The sequence below is a fragment of the Passer montanus genome, unplaced genomic scaffold (assembly GCF_014805655.1).
Source record: "Passer montanus isolate IOZ18808 unplaced genomic scaffold, ASM1480565v1 scaffold211, whole genome shotgun sequence".
Lineage (NCBI taxonomy): Eukaryota > Metazoa > Chordata > Aves > Passeriformes > Passeridae > Passer > Passer montanus.
Genome location: NW_024366715.1, coordinates 335,492 through 356,438, shown reverse-complemented (window position 1 = coordinate 356,438; position 20,947 = coordinate 335,492). Strand labels below are relative to the sequence as shown.

General features: G+C 51.9%; 1 protein-coding gene across 1 annotated transcript; it reads left to right on the top strand.

Moving 5' to 3' along the window:
* The first annotated feature begins 768 nt into the window (after positions 1–768).
* Positions 769–19,462, top strand: LOC120502261 (potassium voltage-gated channel subfamily A member 3-like). The gene is made up of 2 exons (XM_039709518.1): positions 769–4,114; positions 13,610–19,462. Exon 1 carries the CDS (start codon positions 833–835, stop codon positions 2,585–2,587), a length of 1,755 nt encoding a protein of 584 aa, XP_039565452.1. The 5' UTR covers positions 769–832; the 3' UTR covers positions 2,588–4,114; positions 13,610–19,462.
* Positions 19,463–20,947: the final 1,485 nt, after the last annotated feature.

Sequence of the window (20,947 nt, the reverse complement as noted above, 5' to 3'; positions counted from 1 at the left end):
TTTGCTAAATACAAGTTGAAGACAGAAAGAAAGAAAGAAAGAAAGAGAAATATAAGGGTTTTGGCTTTCTTGATGGAAAGTCTGAAATGCAGGTTTGGGTTCAGCCTGGAACCTCCTTGGCAGAGGGCTGGCTCAGCTTTGCTTCTGGGTTTATTTTGGTGGGGGAAGCACACGCACACACACACGTGTGCACCCACACTCATGGACACACACACATGCACACGCTCTCCTAGACAGAGAAAAACAATCCCAGCCTAACCCAGACGCTGATTCAAAACAACTGTTGGGTCTGGCCACGCTGTCGGCTTTCCACTGCCCACAGCCTCCCACCGTGTGAAACCGTAGCTGAAAACCAACAGGCAGACGCCAAAATCACAGTCAAAATTGCATTCCACCTGGGGAAGGGCAGAAAAACTCTTTCTAGGCAGCGGTTCTGCCAGGAAAAGCCCCTCTCCCCGCCTGCAGCCCGCGGAGCAGCAGAGGATGCTCCCGGGAGGAGACTGAAGCCCCTCGGCGCTGCCTGGGGGTGGATGGGGCTCCCCCAAGCAGGGGCAGGGGAGGGGGTGCCCGAGGCTGGCGGGGGGCTGCGGGGCAGGGCCGGGGGGCTGGTGGGTGTCTCCGGGAGCGGTGACTGAGCGAGGCGGTGCCAGGGCTGGGGGCGGATTTTTTGAGAAGAGCCTCAGCTCTTCAGAGCAGCGGCAGCCGCTGGAGGAGTTGGGCGGCTGTTGCTCCCTCTCCGCCCGGAGGAGGAGGAAGAGGAGGAAGAAGAGGCTTCGGCTGCCGCCTCTCGGATCCCCCCCTCCCCCCCCTTCCCCTTCCGCCCCACACCTTTATGGACGAGCGCCGGAGCTTGCTCTACTCTCCGGCCGCCTCCTCCGCCGGCCGGCAGCCGCGGGGCGGCTCGAGCAGCAGCCACCACAACCTGGGCTACACCGAGCAGCTGCCCCCCGCCGCCCCCCAGCCGGGCCCCGAGCAGCACGAGGAAGAGGGCGAAGAAGGCGAGGAAGGCAGCATGACCGTGGTGGGAGGCGGCGGCGGCGGAGACCCTTTGCTGGAGGAGCCCCAGCATCCTCCTGCGCTGCTCGGCGGGGAGCGCTACGATCAGCCCCCGGCGCCGGCCCTGCCCGCCGGGCAGCCCGCGGGCGCTGGGGAGCACGAGTGCTGCGAGCGCGTGGTGATCAACATCTCGGGGCTGCGCTTCGAGACCCAGCTCAAGACCCTGGCACAGTTCCCCGAGACGCTGCTGGGGGACCCCCGCAAGAGGATGCGCTACTTCGACCCCCTCCGCAATGAGTATTTTTTCGACCGTAACCGTCCCAGCTTCGACGCCATCCTCTACTACTACCAGTCGGGCGGGCGCATCCGGCGTCCCGTCAATGTCCCCATCGACATCTTCTCCGAGGAGATCCGCTTCTACCAGCTGGGGGAGGAGGCCATGGAGAAGTTTCGGGAGGATGAGGGTTTCATTCGGGAGGAGCAGCGGCCGCTTCCCGAGAAGGAGTTTCAGCGCCAGGTGTGGCTCCTCTTCGAGTACCCCGAGAGCTCTGGGCCGGCCCGAGGCATTGCCATTGTCTCTGTCCTGGTCATCCTTATCTCTATTGTCATCTTCTGTCTGGAAACCCTGCCTGAATTCAGGGATGATCATGACTATGAGGGAACTGGGGGGACCTTCGGGACAGGCAGCGGCCCTCTCCCACCTGATGTCTTCACCAACTCCTCATCCTCGCCTACTTCCATGGTGTCATCCTTTACCGACCCTTTCTTTGTGGTGGAGACTTTGTGCATCATCTGGTTCTCCTTTGAGCTGCTGGTCCGTTTCTTTGCCTGCCCCAGCAAGGCCACCTTCTCCAAGAACATCATGAACATCATTGACATTGTGGCCATCATCCCCTACTTCATCACCCTGGGCACGGAGCTGGCTGAGCGGCAAGGCAACGGCCAGCAAGCCATGTCCTTGGCCATCCTCAGAGTCATCCGCCTCGTCAGGGTCTTCCGCATCTTCAAGCTCTCCCGGCACTCCAAGGGGCTGCAGATCCTGGGGCAGACCCTCAAGGCCAGCATGAGGGAGCTGGGCTTGCTCATCTTCTTCCTCTTCATCGGCGTCATCCTCTTCTCCAGCGCCGTTTACTTCGCGGAAGCCGACGACCCCAGCTCGGGGTTCAGTAGCATCCCCGATGCCTTCTGGTGGGCCGTGGTCACCATGACCACCGTGGGCTATGGGGACATGCACCCCATCACCATTGGGGGCAAGATCGTGGGGTCTCTGTGCGCCATCGCGGGGGTGCTGACCATCGCCCTGCCCGTGCCCGTCATCGTCTCCAACTTCAACTACTTCTACCACCGGGAGACGGAGGGTGAGGAACAAGCCCAGTACATGCACGTCGGGAGCTGCCAGCACCTCTCGTCCAGCGAGGAGATGAAGAAGGCTCGCAGCAATTCCACCCTCAGCAAGTCCGAGTACATGGTGATTGAGGAAGGGGGGATCAATCACAGTGCATTCAAACAGGCTGCCTTTAAAGCAGGCAACTGCACGACCACAAACAATCCCAACTGTGTGAACATCAAAAAGATCTTTACGGATGTTTAAAACAAACCCAAACCAAACGAACAGCAACCAAACCCGAGGATGCGGTAAAACAATACCAATAACAATACCAATAATGATGCAAAGTGACTGTGTGTCGGTGTTGTGTGGAACATGCACCATCGTCGGTCCTGTGTGTGCCCTCGTTTTTATACCTTTATTTTTTTAGATCCTTCCTTTCTAAAGATCCAAAAGTAAAAGGATTTAAAATTCTCTGAAGAAGAGGACAGCTAAAGGGTAAAGAGAAGGAAGATGAAGACAAACCACACTCACTGTCAAAACAGGTGTTTGTTCTGCAACGTGTTGCAGGGCTGCTTTGCTTTTTGGGCTTTTGGGGAACCTCTTGCTTTGCTCCTGAATTTCCCCCTCTTTCCCTAAGGGCAGTGTGTAGCCAATCTCCCTTCCATCACATAAAATTACTTGTTGGATTAACGAACTCGGACTGGGTGGAGGAGCGAGGAAAACATGAGGCAGAATGTGCTGGGAGGGGGCTGGGAGGAAATAACCATTTAATTCTGCAGAGAGTCTCTGTTACCACATCGTTAAATGATGCTTAATATTGAAACATGTGATGTGCCATTACGGGCACATCCCAGATTCCCTTTTTCTCCCCATTAGATCATTTATGAAATTCTAATCTGGTCAGAGACCGAGAGCAATCAATGCTGATTTATATAGAACAAAACCTCCCTAAGCCTTCGTTTTCTATTCTGAACTCCCTTCCCCTGTAACCTGATGGAATTATTTCCTCCAATGTCACGCCTGTGGCCGTGCAGCAGGGATGTGTGCGGGAGGAGGGAGAGGAGAGGCAGACGGGAATATTTTCGGGAGCCGCCGGCGCAGGGAGCGATGTCGGCTCGGAGCAGGATCCACGCCGGGCTCCTCCTGTGGCTGGGAGCCTCCAACCCGCCCAGCCGCAGACAAAGGGATATTTCCTCCTCGTTTTGCAATGCCTTTGGAGGAGATGCAGCCGCTTATCACCAGAAGATTAAAGTGGCGAACACGCCTTCCAGCGGAAGTCACTAATTCCGACCGGAGTGATGCAGTTGCCATGGTGACCATGGTTTCCTGGGAAACCCCCAAAGGTTGTCATGGCATCCCTTCTCTCTCCCATCCCCCTTGGTCCTTGCTCATCCCGCAAAAATCCTTTCCAGATGGTTCCAGCTCCTCCATCCCACAAGGCATCGTGGCTCTGCACCCCCTTCGTGGTTCCTGTCCCGCTGCTCCTCCCGTGTGCCCAACAAAGCATCCACAGGCAATAAGCACCCCCAGATCCACCTGTCCCTCACCTTGGCAGTGAAATCTGGGGATGGAGGTTCATCCTGCTCCACCGAGAACGACCCCAAACCCAGTGGGAACTGGCACCAAGCAGCTGCCGGGAAGCTTAGCCAGGGAACCTCGGCAGCTTTGTGAAATAAGGGGGACAGTGAAAAATCAGGATTGAAAAATAACCAAAAATCCAGCTGGGAAAAATCACCGGCTTCATCTTCACGTGTATGCCAGGGGCCATGGGACATCTGACGGGATCAGGTGAGCTCTGCACGGGGGAGACTTCAATGGAGTCAGTGTTGGTTTTTTTTAGACAAACCCCATGCTTTCCACTGCTTTCTTTTATTCTCCAGCTTATCCTGCCACTCTCGGGTATTTTTATACACGTTAGATAAAGTGGGATCACATCCTAGAGCTCCTCTGATTGTATTTGCTTTTTCGTACTGTGGGAGGAGGAAAACCCTGCTGCTTCTCTGCAGCTGGATTGCTTCACTTCTGTGCTAAAAAGGTGATTTCAGTGGTTTAGTGCTCCTATCCAGCCCCTGCCACTGACACAGGCCAAAAGCAGCTTGGCCTCGAGAGCTTTGGCTCCAGCTCTGCTCAGTGTTGCTGGATTTTGGGTTAAAAAAAAAGCCAAATTCCTCTGAGGTAGCACATGGAACAGGCATGCTGTTAAAAACCTACAGCAAAGAGAAATTTGGCCCTGACCTGTGCAAGTCACACCTTTCCCAAGGCTGTGGAGAGGGGGCCTTGTCCTGAGAGATGCTGGCCATGCCAAAATTGCAGTTTAGCTGGGATTTTTCCCTGACTCAGAAGGATCTAGATGGTTTGTAGCACCCTCCCTTAGCCACAGTCAATAAACCCAAGAAAAATATCAGAGCCCCTCCTTGGCTGCTGGGGTGTGATGGTTTTATTGGAGCTACCAGAGTTTTCATAGCTGAGGGTGCAAGAGGTGATCTTTATAAGGGAGATGCTCTGGAACATCATGGGAAGTTACAAACCTGAGATTCCTTGTCCAGGACAAGTGGGATTCCTTGTCTGGGGTAACTGGGAACACCTCAGTGTGCCTTTTCACCAGGCTGCCAGTGGGCTGAAGTGTCATTTCTGCCTACAAGCTCTTACTTTTTATTGTAATTCTCTTTTATTGTTATTAAATTTTATAGTTATTAAAGCTTTCCTACATGCCTATTCCTAAAAGGGGGGTCTGAGTTGAAGAGCAGTGGAAACATGGCACCCTGGAGAGTTTGCAGATGAGTGCTGGGTTGGTGATTTCCCCGTGGCAGCTGCACAGGGTAGGGAAGCCACATGTTCTTGAAATGGCACAGAACAATTTTCAGTTTCTCTGTCTTCTAAAATAAGCAGAGACCTTGCAGGCTGTTGGTTTGTTTTCCTGACTCCTCCCTGACTGATTTTATAGGGACAGAGTAGTTTCAAAGGGATTTTACTGACAGTAAAAGATGCTTTGTGGGAGAGGTGACAAGGTGACTTTGTGGGAGAGGTGAGTAAAAGGCAGTTTGGCTCTGGTAAAAATCCAGAATGGTTTGGGTGGGAAGAGACCTTAAGGACCATCCAGTCCCACCCCTGCCATGGGCAGGGACACCTTCCACTCTCCCAGGTTGCTCCAAGCTCTGTCCAGCCTAGCCTTGGACACTTCCAGGGATCCAGGGCCAGCCACAGCTGCTCTGAGCAAAAAATATCTAACCTAAACTTCCCCTTTTTCATGTTCAGAAAAATACTTTTCAGTACTGAGTGGTATCACTGAAAGACAACAATTCTCTGCTGCTGCCTTTTAGATACATCCCCAAAAGTGAAAGTGGAAAATTGGGCACATCCTTTGGATGTTCTGCCCTCTCTGCTGTCTCGTGGGTGCCATTCAGTGAGAGAAAAGGAGGCACCTGGGCCACCTGCTCCAGTGGAAGGTGTCCCATGGCAGGGAAGGGATTTTACTGACAGTAAAAGATGCTTTATGGGAGAGGTGACAAGGAAACCTCTTCACCCACTGGGGTAAAAGGCAGTTTGGCTCTGGTAAAAATCCAGAATGGTTTGGGTGGGAAGAGACCTTAAGGACCATCCAGTCCCACCCCTGCCATGGGCAGGGACACCTTCCACTCTCCCAGGTTGCTCCAAGCTCTGTCCAGCCTAGCCTTGGACACTTCCAGGGATCCAGGGCCAGCCACAGCTGCTCTGAGCAAAAAATATCTAACCTAAACTTCCCCTTTTTCATGTTCAGAAAAATACTTTTCAGTACTGAGTGGTATCACTGAAAGACAACAATTCTCTGCTGCTGCTTTTTAGATACACCCCCAAAGTGGAAGTGGAAAATTGGGAACATCCTTTGGATGTTCTGCCCTCTCTGCTGTCTCGTGGGTGCCATTCAGTGAGAGAAAAGGAGGCACCTGGGCCACCTGCTCCAGTGGAAGGTGTCCCATGGCAGGGAGCTGGAACTGGATGATCTTTAAGATCCGTTCCAACCCAAACCATTCAGTGACTGATAAATGCCTTCTGTTCCGTGGTCTGACAGCTCCTCTGGCACTGGCTGCTGCACACGTTGTGCCAGGAATTGGAGAGATCCCTGAAAGCCTGGGCTCTCCACAGCCAGCTGTTGTTCAAGTGGCTCTGCTCGCCTGCTGTGTGCTCCACTAGGACAAGGCAGAGTTCCAGCAGCCACTGGGGAGCTCCAGAGGAGCCTGGGCTGTGCTGGGCTGGCCTGTCCCTAATGTGCTCAGAGGGGCAGCGTTAGGGGATTAGCATCAGCGTGAGGCCAAGGGCTCGCCCAGACCCGGCTGATTACATTAAATGGAGGAAAGGGCATTACCACGGGCTCTGGCTGATGCTTCCCAGCACCCCCAGAGCAGGGTCCCTGCAGCTCTGGGCAATCCCTGGTCTCCACAGCAATGTCCTCCCCACCCCTGTCCTTTGTGCCTGTCACCCGAGAGACGCAGTGACACTGAGGGATGGGAGTGAGGATGGAAGAGGCAGCTCCCACCCCTGGGAGGCTGGAGCTGCCCGTGGATGCCTTCAGTTTATCACAGAGTCACAGAAAGGCTGGGGTTGAAAACAACCCTAAAGAACGTCTTGTTCCACCCCCCACACAGGGCGCTGGGTGCTGTAGAGCCTTGCACCTCCTGTTTTCTCTTTTCACAGATTGCTGTCAGTCTCCCTGCCCCTCTGCCTGTATTTTAGGACCTGCTCCCCTGTTTCAGCTCTGTTTCAGCCCTGGATGCCTCCTTGAGACACATCCCTGGTGCTGGGGGGTGCAGCAGCCGCAACCCTGGCCGCTCCACTTGGTGCTTTGACACCATCACCTTTTTCTCCTGCTTCTTTGCCTTCTTTTTTTGTGTGTTTTTAGGCCTGAACGCCTTCAAAAGGTTCTGTTGTTCTGCAGCACAATAGATGCCCTTCGGGTGCCTGGGGTGGCCTGAGCAGAGCAGTATCCATCCCACCCCACGTGTGGACACAGACAAGCGCTGGAGAGATCTCTTTCCTCCAGGAGGGTTAAATTTCCTCCCAGGCAATTGTTCCTGCTCCATCCCTTGACAAAATAAGTAGTTTTTGTTTTTAATCCCCCGTTTATGGACAATTAAGCAGCGGCAAAGGGCAGACAAGTTCTTTCCCGGCAGGAGGAAGGAGCCAGCCGGGGTCATTGCTCCCAAGGGGTCTCCTGCAGGGATGCAGCACAAGGAAAGGGTGTTTGGCAGTGCTTGGCGTGTACGGGGAGTGTTGTGTGTAAAATCTGTTTAATTGTGTAGTTTGGAGCCCTCTCCTGCCAAGCTTTTAAAATATGCATATCTTGGTGCGAGCACACGGAGGCTCCACCGCCGCCGGAGGGAAGCAGGGCTCGGTTTTCCCTGTTTTTAAACGCTTTAGCAAACGATCTCTGGGCAGGCTGCAAACCTGGGAGTTCAAACAGTAAAAGATGCAGTCATTCAGGGCCTCAAATAGGGTTTAACTGTGCCTTATTTTGCCCTTTAGCCTCAGTTCTGTGTGTACCTGAAGGAGAGCTCAGTGCTCCGGCATCCCCCCTGCAAGGGCACTCATGGGAGCAGGGAAAGAAGGGATTTCAGGATATTATGTGATCTTTGTCATGGATCGCCTTTAAGGTCCCTTCCAACCCAAAGCATGTGATGATTCGATGGTTACAGGGTGCTGTAGGCAGGGCCATACCCCTGGAATTCTCACTCCTCCGGAGCTGCTGCTGCTCCCCTGCGCCCTCCCTGCTCTGGGTCCCACCCTCAGCACGGCTGGGCCCTCGGCTCGGCTTTGGGGTCTTGTTCAGCTGCGGGATGTGTTAAGGGCGGGATGGTGATGCCTTTCCCCGTTTCCCTGGGTGCTGTTTGCATGGCTGAGTGCAGGCCATGATGGGGGCAGGGTGGCATCAGCCCTCTCCCCGTGCCAGAGGCGGGCATCGAGCATGGAGGGATGGAGCTCTGTGCTTCTTTATCTTGGAAACATTCCTGGGGCCGTGGCCATCACCACTTTGAGGAGGACACTTGGGGGATATTTTGGGTGCCCTGAGGTGCCTCATCCCAGCTGGGAATCACTTGTCCAGCAGTGGAGGGTGTTTGACCCATTTCAGGGGGTGGTGACTGGGGGTGTCTTAGGTCAGAAATGAGACTGGCACCAGGAGGAGGGTCCAGTCCCAGCTGTGCCTTAGGGCAGAGCCATCCCCTGGCAGGGACACAGCAGTGCCAGGGGATCCTGCAGAGGGGTCTCAGCCCCGGGGGATCCCTGCAGAGGGGTCCCAGCCCCAGGGGATCCCTGCAGAGGGGTCCCAGCCCCAGGGGATCCCTGCCAAAGGACCCCAGCCCCAGGGGATCTCTGCAGAGCAGCCCCAGCCCCATCTCCCAGCCCCTTCCAGCTCTTGCTCCAGGTAAAACTCTGCTGGCCCCGCTGTGGTCGGGCCTGGGTGCAATGGAGAGCTGTCACTCCGTGCCTGGTGCAGGCCGGTGGGTGATGGTGCCCTGTCCCAGGGGTGTTTGTCCCTGCCTGTTGGCTGTTCCTGCTGGGAAGGCGTCGGGGCTCCTGCTCTTTGTCACTCGGTGAATCCAGTTTGTGCTCCTGAAAACCATCGTGTGTGTGGAAGAGGGATGTGTGTGCGGGGTGGAGCCCTTTTATCCCCGATTCTGGCAGAACTCACCACAAACACAAACCCCGTGAGCCTCTCTGTGCTTTTCCTTGCACGACTGACGTGCTGCTCTGGCACCCGCAGGGCTCAGGCTCTGTCTGTGTCTCATCACCGCTCAGAGCCTGAATTTTCAGTGCTGAGGATGCTCGGCAGCAGGGCAGGGAAACCTCCCCGCATGAACATCCCCGCAGGGCACCGTCACTTTTCTCCTCCTTATGAACCAAGACACGCTCAAATAAATTAGAACATGTCTCCCATCTCCTTCAGCTCCTCACTGGAGCCGGGAGGAGCTGGAATGCTCCCTGCTCCCTGCTCCTGCCTGTTCCCTGATGGCTCTGCACACTCATTGGGAGAGCCCCGGCTCAGCCGCACCGACGGCAGCAGGCGCTGCTGGGTTTGTTTAGGAATGATTCATTTCCTTGCGACTTGTGATTCCGATGCTTTTCTGAGCGTGCTGGAGCTCTGCTGCTTTGCTCCAGTGGTTGCACTTCATTTTTAGCTCTCTGAACATCCTGGCTGGGCGGGCTGGGCTTGGATGTGTGGCTTGTGGAGGAGATGAGCCCGGCCCCAGGACTGCTTCCAACCCCCTCTTCTCGCCCCAGCAAGGCTGCAAGGTGCAGCCAGGTTTATTTTGAGGCTGGCCAGCGCAGCTGCTTTGCTTTGCTTCCTGCAAAGCACAACCGTGGATAGAGGAGGAAAATCCTTTGGGATTTGATCACGGTTTGCTCAGTGGTGGCAGCAGGATCAGGGCTTGCAGCAGGGTCTGCCTTGGGGTGTTGCTCCACGGGAAGCTAAAGGCTGGGAGGGAGGATGGAGGGGATGAACACACACTTTGTAAAGTGTTTTCTGCGTGTGCACAGGGCTCAGTTTGCTCTTGGGCTTGGTGCGAGGGAGGAGCTGTGCACAGAGAGGGTGGTGGGTGATGCTGTGCACTTCAGGGGCTCTGGGTTGGTACTCCAGGGAAATGTGTCCCTCTCCCACTGTGAGCACTGTGGGATTTGCTCCCTGGCTTTGGGCTCCTCCGTGCCTCAGTTTCCCCATCTGTAAATGGCACCGAGCAGCTTCAGGAGGTGTTTGCAATGAAACTCCTGGGGAAGGAAGAGGCAGTTTTGAAACGTGGAACAAGAAGTGAGGACTCCTCCAAAGGTTTTGTGGGATTCAGCTTCCTTGAGGCTGGGAAAGCCTGCAGACCCTGCCCTGGGTACACCAATAGTATCAATTCTTTCCCTTGGCTAGAGGGAAGCCTGAGGTTTCACTCAGCTTCCCAAGCTGCCAGCTCTGCCTTCAGCTCCCCATCAATGTCTCCTCTCCTGTGATTTCTTCACTCTTCATCTTCCCTTTCCCACCCTTCTGGCCCATTTCTCCTGAAATCTCTGTGAATTTAGGGCTGAGAACCCTCTTCTTCCTCCTTGCTGGTCTCTGCTTGGAGCTGCCACTGTGTCTCTGTAACAATTTAACTGTTGCATTGGTCAGAAACCAGACATAAGAAATTTGGGCTTAAAAATGGCCCTGGCTGTCTGGAATTTGAGTTTTCAGGAGGGCTGAGGAAGGAGCTGCTGTGAACTGGATGTAGCATTGAAGGCTTGAGGGCTTTTCTACCTCTGCTTGTGCCTTGGTGGGTGCAGGTGCCTGAATGAATTCCACACTTTAAATCCCTCAGAATTAAGGCAGGAAATCTTTCTGCAGCATCAGAAACAAGCCTGGGCTGTTCACTCCCAGGGCTGGACATTTCCAGGGATGTCTCTCCCATCCTGTTTGTAAGATGCTCTGAGAAAGCAAAGGGAGCCCAAGGAGTAGCGAGTGGAGGATGTGATCTGGGTTCCTCACTTGAGACATCTCCTGGGAATTTTGCTTTATTGCTCTGTTTTCTTGCCCAACAGCCATGCAATTCCCTTGCAGGAGAGAATTACACAAGCACCTTTATCAGCCAAGTGTGAGACTCAGTCAGAGATATCAGTTAATTTGATAAGATCTGTTTTCTTAACAGAAAACCTGTGTTGATTAGCATCAATTAAATCTTCCTCTTTAATTCTGTATTAAGACTCTCAGCCATTCCAGCATATTGCTTGGGATCAGTGGCAGATGGCCAGACCCATCATTTTTGCAGGTCACTTTGTTTATCCCTTAAAAAATTGTCCCAAACAGGAGCTGTTTTCCAGTCTCCTGGAAGGACTCAGGAGATGCTCAGTACTTGCACTCCCAGGAGCTGTTTTGCCAGCTCTGAGTGTTTAGATGGAAGTTATTTGGCTCAGTCAATTTAAAAACATCTAATTTTTATGGCTTCTGTTTAATATCCTCTATTTCTCTTGGGATGGAGAGGATTTCCTCACCCCTGTACAATAGAAAGACATCTGGATCCCTTCAGGAGCTGGAGCAGTGATAGCTCCTGAATGCTCCTGACTTCTCACTCCCACTCACTGGATCCAGAGCAATAACACCATTGTTAGGCTCAGGATTTGGTGTTTCTTTCTTCACTGGCAAGGATACAGCTTGGATGGGCTCCAGGGTACCCCAAAGCACTGGACTATTTGCCTGGTGGGAATTAAAATTGTTATTTACCACTTCATCTGCAGAGCCCCAATTCCACCACCACCTTCTTGCCCAGTGGCATTTCCTGGGCTGAAGGTTCTGCTTGGGTCTAAGTTGTGTATTTATTTATTTATTTGCTGAGTGTGTAATGCTCCAGTGATCCTTGAGGATCCCGGCAGTTTGGAGCCCTTCCCAGCTGGCAGGTGGGAGGGGTTTAATCCCCCAGCAAGCCCAGTCCAATAAAGCAGAAAGCCCCTTTAGCTCTAAGCCCAGGAATGGCCCTGCTGGCACTTCAGGATAAGCTGGTGCTCCAACAACTGCCTGGGCTGAGATCCTTGCTCAGAGCACTGAGCCCCTCTGGAAGCTCATTCCCCAGTGCTGCACTGCCTCGCAGGGATCTTTGCTCCTGGCAGGAATTCCCATCTCTTTCCTTTCTCTGCTGGATTTTGGCATCCCTGCAGCATCATTCCTACATCCCCACATCCTCATCATCCCTGCACATGCATCCTCAGCCTCGCCATCATCATCATCCCTGCATCCTCATCTCCCCTGCAACTTCATCTCTGCAATTTCATCATAGCTGCATCATCATCCCTGCATCCTCATCATCCCTGCAACATTATCCCTGCAACTTCATCATAGCTACATCCTCATCATCCCTGCAACATCACCATCCCTACATCCTCATCATCCCTGCAACATCACCATCCCTACATCCTCATCATCCCTGCAACATCACCATCCCTACATCCTCATCATCCCTGCAAATGCATGCTCATCAACCCTGCAATCCCTGCATCCTCATTATCCCTACAACTTCATCCCTGTAACTTCAATTGCAATTTCATCACAGCTGCAACATCATTCTCCCTGCAGCCTTATCATCCCTGCAGCCTTATCATCCCTGCAACATCAGCCCTGCAACATGATTATCCCTGCATCCCCATTGTCCCTGCAACGTCTTCAGCCCTGCAACATCATCATTCCTGCATCCCCATTGTCCCTGCAACATCTTCCCTGCATCCTCGTTATCCCTGCATCCTCGTTATCCCTGCAACTTCATTCCCACATCCTCATTATTGCTGCAACTTCATCTCTGCCACATCTCCATCCCTGCGCCCTGATGCCCGCAGCATCCAGAGGGAGGCTCTCTCCCTCCTCAGTGCATGGATCCCCCCTGGCACATCTCTACCCTGCCTCTCCCTTTGGGGAGCACAGGCTGATTTTGGGGCTGAGCTGGGACCAGGCAGGCCCTGGTGCCTTAGGCGGGCTCTGGGCTGGGACTGCAGCTCCTCCCAACCTTTCCCTCATCACCAGCTGCCAGTGAAGCACCCGGCTCAGACATCTCACCTGGGCAGCTGGGCTGCTCCAGCTGCTGTGGTGTGAAGTAAAGGCAGAACACAGATTTTTTGGTAGATGTGAGGGTTAAAAACAGTTGCATGAAATTTCTAGAAATTTCAGTGTCTCAAAGGCCGAGCAGAGCATCTCACTGTATTAAAACAGGAATCAGTCCCTGGAGTGTAGAGCTATGGATGCAATCCTGGCACTGCAGAAATTGGGGTTTTTTGAGCCCTTTGCTGGACACCCCCATCCCCACATCAAAATGGGATTTTGGGTTTGTGCTCTGTGGGAGTGACTCCACAGTCCAAGCTCTGGGAGTGGGATCAGCCCTGGCTCCTCCCAGCACCTGGACTGGATTTATAAAATCAACCAGTTGCTCAATATCTCATGAATTACATCAGCTCAGAACAAACTCAACTTGATTAAGATAAAAATCATGAGGAAAACCCACTTGGCACTAATTATTCTGGGTTTGGAACTTGCCATTAATGTAAGATAACAGTTAATAACACGAATATTTTTAATGAATGTTTTCCCTATCTTTAGCTCAGTTTAGACTATGTGGCATCTAGTCCATTAAAGAATTTAATTAGCAAATTTTCATTTTTTATTTGTGGGAAATGAAGTTGGGAATTTGTCAGGAGGGACCAATATGCAACTTCTCTTCCACTTTACTTGCAAAAAATAGAACCTGTTGTTGTTTCTCAAAGCTGTTTTTGTTATTAAAAAAAATAAAAGAGGCTCTTTGCTTTGCTCCACAGATCACAGAAGAAGTTTTGAAATTAAGATCTTCAGGACTGTGTTGAGAAATAAAACATCTCCAAGGAAAGGACAAACATCCCCAACATCCCAACACAGCGACCGACGCTGCCGTGGACCCCACTGACAGAGGGCCTGTCCTTCCCAGCTAAACCCAGCCCATATTTCATATATATATTTATATATGGGATATTCCCCACTTTGTCTGTGTCCTCGAACAAGTGCATTATGTAGAAGGGAACATCTTTGGAGCCAGATTATCTTCAACTCATGTGCAATATAACAGGACTGAGCAAAGCCAGGAGAAAGGAGGAGGAGATGTAGAAGTCACTTGGACATTATTTCAGTGTTTTTTAATACTATTTTAAAAAATCTCTTGAAAGATGAAGCAACCAGAAGGAAATGTTAAGCAGAGCTGCTAAAACTCAGTCCAAGTGTTTTCTCGGGGTGGGAGGGAGTGGGGGGGATTTGGTTGCTGTCTCTGTTCCCTGGTGAAGGCCACGGGCTGTTCTCAGCTCTTGGAGAATCATTCCTGTTCCATTTTTCTCACTTTCCTGGAAATGCCCTTTATAAGTAGCTCTGTGCTGTACCAAAGGCTGTGATTTACTTTAAGTCCTTATTTAGAAAGAAACATCTCTGCTGGTGCTGAGGAAAAGGGTGTCGAACAGTTGTGCCTTGCTATCAGGATCATTCCACAAAAAACTAAGGGAAAATTGAATTTCCAGGCTAGAAAAAGTCTAAAAACCCAGTTCCTGGCTGACCATGCTCCTGCTCCCTTTCATGAGAGCCTCTCTGCCTTGGTCTGCACTTCCACAGTACCCCAGTCTTGTGGGAATTTGATAGTGCTGCCTTGCTAATTCTGTAATAATTGGGAATTCCATCCCTCCTTTGTCCATTGCTGTTTCATTTTGCACACTGAGGGTTTTGGTGGCAGATTTAGAGCCGTGGGTTACCCATATTGGGCTGGGAAGCTCTTAAAGCTGGGCTTTCTGTAACCTCACTGTGTTTCCTAGGACTGCACGGATCAATATTGTTCTGGTGCCACAAGATAAATGGTCTGCAAAGGGATAAGTGATGTGCAAAGGGATAAATGCAAATGGCAGAGGGGTTGATGGTCTCTCCTGCTTCTGGCTCCCCCTTTTCCCCCTCCCCAGCCTCATCCACCCACTCATGCTGCCTCCATCCCAGCCTGGGGACTGAAACCCTCCCAGCTCAGCCTCCATCAGAGTGAAACTTGGAACAGCGTTGGATTTAAGGGTGAAAATAATGCTGGAGAGATTCAGATGAGCACAGGAACCTCTTTGTCTGCATGGCAATAATTCCTGGGAATGGTTTGGGAATGTTTATTTGGACTGGACAGAACCAAGGGAGCTGGAGATTCCTCTGAAGCAGAGGCTGCTCAAGGAGAGGTAACAGGAACCAAAATTATTGTGTGTGAAACAGACCCTTGAGCTGATGCTGCTGATTGTCTTTGGTGCCCAAGGACCAGCCTCGAGGTCCTCACCAGGTACCTGCAAAGTGGAGCAAGGACCACTCATCCAGAGGGAAGCACCAAAACCTGGATCCTTCCCCCCCAGAGGAGCTGTTTGCCTGCATTTCACACAGAACATCCACAGGAGACACGAGGGGGATGCCTGGAGGCACAGCCCCAGGGAGGATGCACTGAAACCACCCCCTGGAAGCAAGGCTGGAGATGGGAAAACTCGGGAATGTACAAGGCAAAGCAGCCAGCTGTCTGCACCACGTTTCTTGCAGAAGGGCTTTGAAGATGAATGAGAGCCTTGCAGAAAAACTTCAGCTGAATTTCGGGTTGAGAGATTCTCTTAATGCTGGGGAATGATGTGACTCTTACAAGGAACGTGTCAGCTTTGGTGAGGTCGTGTTTATTTTGCTTGTTTTTTAAACATGGATAATTTCTTGGCTGGAATTCCTCCTCCTGCCACGGCAGGTGCACCTCTGCTGGTGGAGACTTTGTTCCTAGCAGAAGGGCTTGGGGGGCCCAAGCACAGAGATCTCCAGGGCTCTGCACAGGTGCAGGTTGGGCAGAATGGGCTGAGAGGGTGAAAAGAAGCAAAAGTGTTAAACCCAGCAGTTTTTGTCAATTTAATCATTTGGGGAATGAAGAGCAAGTATGGATCTGGCTCTCAGCAGGACATTGCTCCTCTTGCATTTATTCTCAGCATGGAAGGAACCCCGTGGCTGCTGAAGCTGTGGGTAAATGGAGGAGACACGGCTGCTGCTGCTGGCACCTGGATTTACCACGGCTTTAACAGCACAGGGAGATTGGGATCGGGGACCGGGATTGCTGGAAGGTCTCATGGAGCAGGTCCCTGAGCCCACGGGGATGAGCAGGGGGTGCCGGGGATCCGCGGAGGTGAAACAACGCGCGGTGCGAAAGCCGCCAGCACAAATTGCAGCTAATTAGAGCAGTGGCTCTCATTAACTTGGTTTGGCCGTGCCCTGCCCGGGGGACAGCCCGTGGTGGGGGCGGGCACAGGGAGCTTCTCCACGGGATCTTCCAGCAAATTGCTCCTGAGATGCCCTGGCTGTGGCAGCGGCCGGGACCGCAGCGTTGGTGCCCTCCGGGTGTCCCCCTGTCCCGCAAGAGGAGCTGTGTCCCCTGCCTGCCTCACCCCAGCACTGAAATGAATTATTGCTCGGGCCATCAAATCTCAGAGGCCTTAAATGACCCCTTTAAAAAGACCAGGAAAAGTGCCCGGTGTTTGGGGTGAGGGCTGGAATTCCCGAGCGCTCCTCCCCATTGCCGCGGAGGGAGCTGCTGGCAGGCTGGGGGAGATGGAGCTGGCCCTTTTTTGGGACATCTCACCTCCCAAACCCCTAAGGAGCTGTGAAACACATTTGTTTGCAGCCTCCCTGCAGCGTGACAGGTTCTCCGCGTGCTCCTGAGCCTGCAAAGGAGACTGAACAAAGCTTTAGCAGCTCAGAAATGGTGAGAGACTGACCCCAAACCCATTTTCCACCGCCCTGATGGGTTTGGGCTGCCAACAGCCAAACCCCCACGAAAGGAGGGGGACCCCAGGCTGCCCACACAGGTAAGAGCACATTAACAGGAGGAGAATTGATTTTCTGGATTGAAGCACAGACTGGATCTTGGGAAGCCCTGGTCCCAAAGGTGTTATATTTAGTTTCTTTTGGAACATGATCTAGTAGCCCTTAAAATGGGGGATAGAATGTATCAGTACTAAAGTTATTTTTATTTTTCACCAGTCTTACAGAGAGCTTTTTTATGGGGTGTGTGTGTGTATGTGTGTGTGTGTCTGTAACATAATTATACCTCGTCTGTTTTCAGTAGCCACTTGTTACGGCATCTCTCTGTTAGGGCTCAAAACTGTATTTTGATTATTAAAGTGGTGGGAAAACCCGTCCCCACCTCCCAACCATCTCACACTGATGACAATCTTGCCAAATGCCACCTCTCCTCGGTGTTGTATGTTCTGGCGCTGACGTCGCTCCGTGCTCTCGGGTTCCTCGTGCTTGGTCGCTGAGCCAGCTGGGTGTCAATGTGCTTTTCCACAATAATTGAGAGTTTGGTAGTCTCTAGCTGTCAGTCCAGTGTATCAATCTGTGTTGCCACCACCCTGAGCCCAGCCTGGTGCGTGTTGCTGATAACCATCGTGCCGGGACAGCCATGGCAGCGGGAGCGCAGGGCCGCGCTTGGCAAGGGAAGACAAATTAAAAATGTATCCAGTCGATTAAAAAAACAAAAAAAGGGAGCGATTTAATGATGGCTGACATCAAGAGAAGATCCAAAAAATAGCGTGCTTTGATTCCCATAATCATCCCAAGGCAGGCTGCTCATCTTTATTCATAGCCCTTCAAAGCTGTGCTCCGAGACGCCGGAGCAGCTCGGAGCTGTCGTGCTCAGACAGAGCTCTTTAGACGCTGAACACGCACCAACCCTTCCCCTTTTAATTTTAGGGTGCAATTAAAGTGATGAGAGCTCTGCTGTGGGCTCCGTGCTGGCAGAGAGGCAGGAAAAGCGGATCTGGGGAGCTGGGCTGGCGTGGGGTCACGTAAAGCCGCTTCTTTAATGACATGTTTTAAGCTGGTTTAAGAAGGCAGCAAAATTAGAAAGCAAAAGATCTCCAAAAGTGTTTTAGGACACTAACGAAGGCTCAGGGGACACAGCACAGGGACAGGGCTTAGCAGTGAGGCTGGAATGGGCTGTTGGAGGCACTGAGGGGATACTGGGAAGCTGCTCTGCCTGCTGGATTTGGGGGAAAAGTCAGGATTTGGTGAGGCCCTGGCACAGGGTGCCCCATCCCTGGCAGTGTCCAAGGCCAGGCTGGATGGAGCTTGGAGTATGGGATAGTGGAAGGTGTCCCTGCCCATGGAAACAGGATGAGCTGCCCTTTCCAACACAAAGCACTCTGGGATTCTATTAGTTTGTGATTCTGTGATTCCTGCAGTCCCACCGCAGCCTCCAGCCCCTTTCCACAGGCAAACCCCTGCAGGACTGACATCTCAGAACCCAGCCTCGAGCATGCTGGAGGCTTCATTACCTCACACACTTGGGTGTTTTCTGAGCCAGCTGTTCAAATGCTGTTATTGCTACTGAATCTTTTCAAAATTAAGGAATTTCTGAGATGGAGTTTTTCTTCCCTGAGTGCTCCCCTCTCTCCTGCATTGCACAAATCCAGCTGGAAGTCTGTCTCTCAACCTGAGATTAAAGCCAAGTAGCAGCTCTGGGTGAATTAAATTGCACATTCTAATCTCCATATTTCCCACCAGCCTCTGATACAGGTAAATTATTGTTTTTTTCCCATTTTTCCTGCTTGGTCCACAATGATGCCATCAGTGCACCAGTAAAGGGAATGGCCTGAGATTGTTCTGACTGGTGTTGTCCATAACACATCTCCGACCATTGCAAGGCCAGGCACTGCTGCTGGGTTTTAATGCAGAATTCCTATTCCAGAGGAGGATTTCACAGCAGGGACAATTTGCCTGGCAACACCCGAGTCATGGATAGAGCTGGAATGGTGAATCAAAAGGTGTTAAGTGGAAATGTAGTCAGGAAGTGCCTGAAATATTGGAATTTTAATGGAAAACTCTGTTGGCTGCCATTGGTGCACTGAAGTTAGACCTGATTTTCCCAAGTGCTCAGGTGTTGCAGGAAAATCACCCTTGTTGCTGGAGGTCAGGGACTCCATGGCTGAACTTGGCACCTTGCAAGGAGAACAGGCTCTTAATTCATCACCTGAGACCAAAATGTGGCAAAAGGGAGGCTTTGCATCGTCCTCCAGCACAGCAGCAGCTCGTGTTTCTTAATTTCCCATCCTTTACTATGCAACTGATTTTCATGGAATCTTCCCAGGATGGAGATGGCTGGATATAGTTTTGACTTTGCTTTCCTTCCTTCACATGTGCAAGTGGGTAATGCAGAAATGTTTCCATGACTGTCTCACCTGGGGCATGCACCGGGTCTATGAACAGTGAAATATTGGGAAATTCTGTGTCAGTCTGAACTTGTCTGTAAATCTTGACTAATCAGTGCCACAGGAGTGATGCAATTTTGAACTGGAGATGTTAATACAGTCTTGTTACTCTGAGTTCATTTTAAATTCTGGTTTTGCCAGTGAGCTGTGTTGCAACTGTTTAAAACTTGGTTTTTTTATACCAGTCTGATGCTAAAACCAGCTGCTGCATCCCCTTGTCCTGGTGACTCCACCATGGTGTGGGCCTTGTGTTCAATTTCTGGTTAAAAAAAAGTGATTTTTTTTCAGTTGCGTGATTTTTTTTTACCTGATGTTGAATTTATTTTTAAATTTTTTTCTCTCATTAGAACTTGAAACTGTTCTTTCATACGCAAAGTTCAATAAAACGGCTGAACTGCAGCGTGGTGGTGTGTGATACTGAAGGGGGTGAACAGGAGATGTTGGGATGGAAAGGGTGGTGTGAGGATGAGGTTTGAGGAGTGTCCCCTAACGTCAACTCATTTTTCAGGATTAAATAATCTGAAATTTAATGCCATTCACCGGAGTCAAATTTACCCTGTTAGAGAAATAAAATCCTGGGTTAAACCTGCACATTCCCAGCATCCCACCCAGCCACCTGGACTGAGGAAGCTCCAGGCAAAGCCTTAAAATTTTGATGATGTGTCACAAGAAGGGACATCACCGATGGTGCTTGGGCACACGAGTGCAGGAGGAGGGGTTTGACCCATCTGCTCTGATCCCAGGTGGGAATCCTGCAAAAGGACATCAGAAGCTCATTTGAAAGCCTTGTTCTTGGCTTCAAACCACATCTGTGAGCTTTATCCAAAAGTGAATGTGGCCAAAGAGTGCAAAAGTTTTGGTTTAGGTTTTTGGTTGCCTTAGAAATATTGAAGTTGTTTCTCCTGTGTTGCCTGGAGAAGCTGCGACTGCCCCATCCAAGGCCAGGCTGGTGGAAGGTGATTTCACCCATGGCAGAGGGTGAAAGATGAGGAGATTAAAGGTCTCTCCCTACCCAAACCATTCCAAGATTCCATGGTTGATGATTCCATGATAAAATGACTTGAGCTGTGCCTCCAAGTGCTGCCCTGCTGTGTCCCAGGGCCAGAGGTCCCAGGCTGCTGCAAGGGGATTTTATTTTTGTGCTCACTGAGCCAGGAGCACGGACTGTTATCCAAAGTGACTTGGCTATTTTTGCAAATCCCAGTTCTGGGACTGAAATCCAGTAGGAAATCCTGCAAGAGGCTTCAGGTGCTGAGCTGGGGGCTCAGGACTGGGAGCAGGGCAGCACCACGTGTGCCCAGAGCCACCCTGGACAGGATCACACCAGGGGAATTCAGCAGCCTCCAGAGATGGAGAACCTCAAATTCCTGAACTGTACAAATCCTGTCGGCCTCGGGAATTGTGATAGGGGCAGAGAAGTTCCTAGAAAAGCAGCACTGAGAGCTGGAACTGATCTGTGTGGTTTCTGCTCTCCAGATTGCTGTGGGCACCAGCTCTGCTGGGGGAAGGTGATCCGTGGTGAGCAAAGTCTGCTCCAGCTCAGGAACTCCCAAATGCTCTCAGTGTGGCTGTGCTGGATGGTCCCACAGAAGCTCCTGGCTGCTGTGGGTGGCAGGGCAGGTTTGGGGCTGGCTCAGGGGCTCTCTGAGGTGGGTTTTAGCAGCTCTTGCTGCTTCATCCTCTGCTGTGACCTTGATCAGCTGCCTGAAGGGTCCTGGTGTCTCCAGCCGCAGGTTCTGGTAGATGTGTGGTTACCTGGGGGTGCTGAACATCTGGGATGAACCAGGGTGTGGCAAACCCTGAGATGCAGCTGGGGCACGAATGGCACCAGCCAAAACCAGCCCCAGGCAGAAAGGCCAGGCCTGGCACGTGGGATTGCCGGAG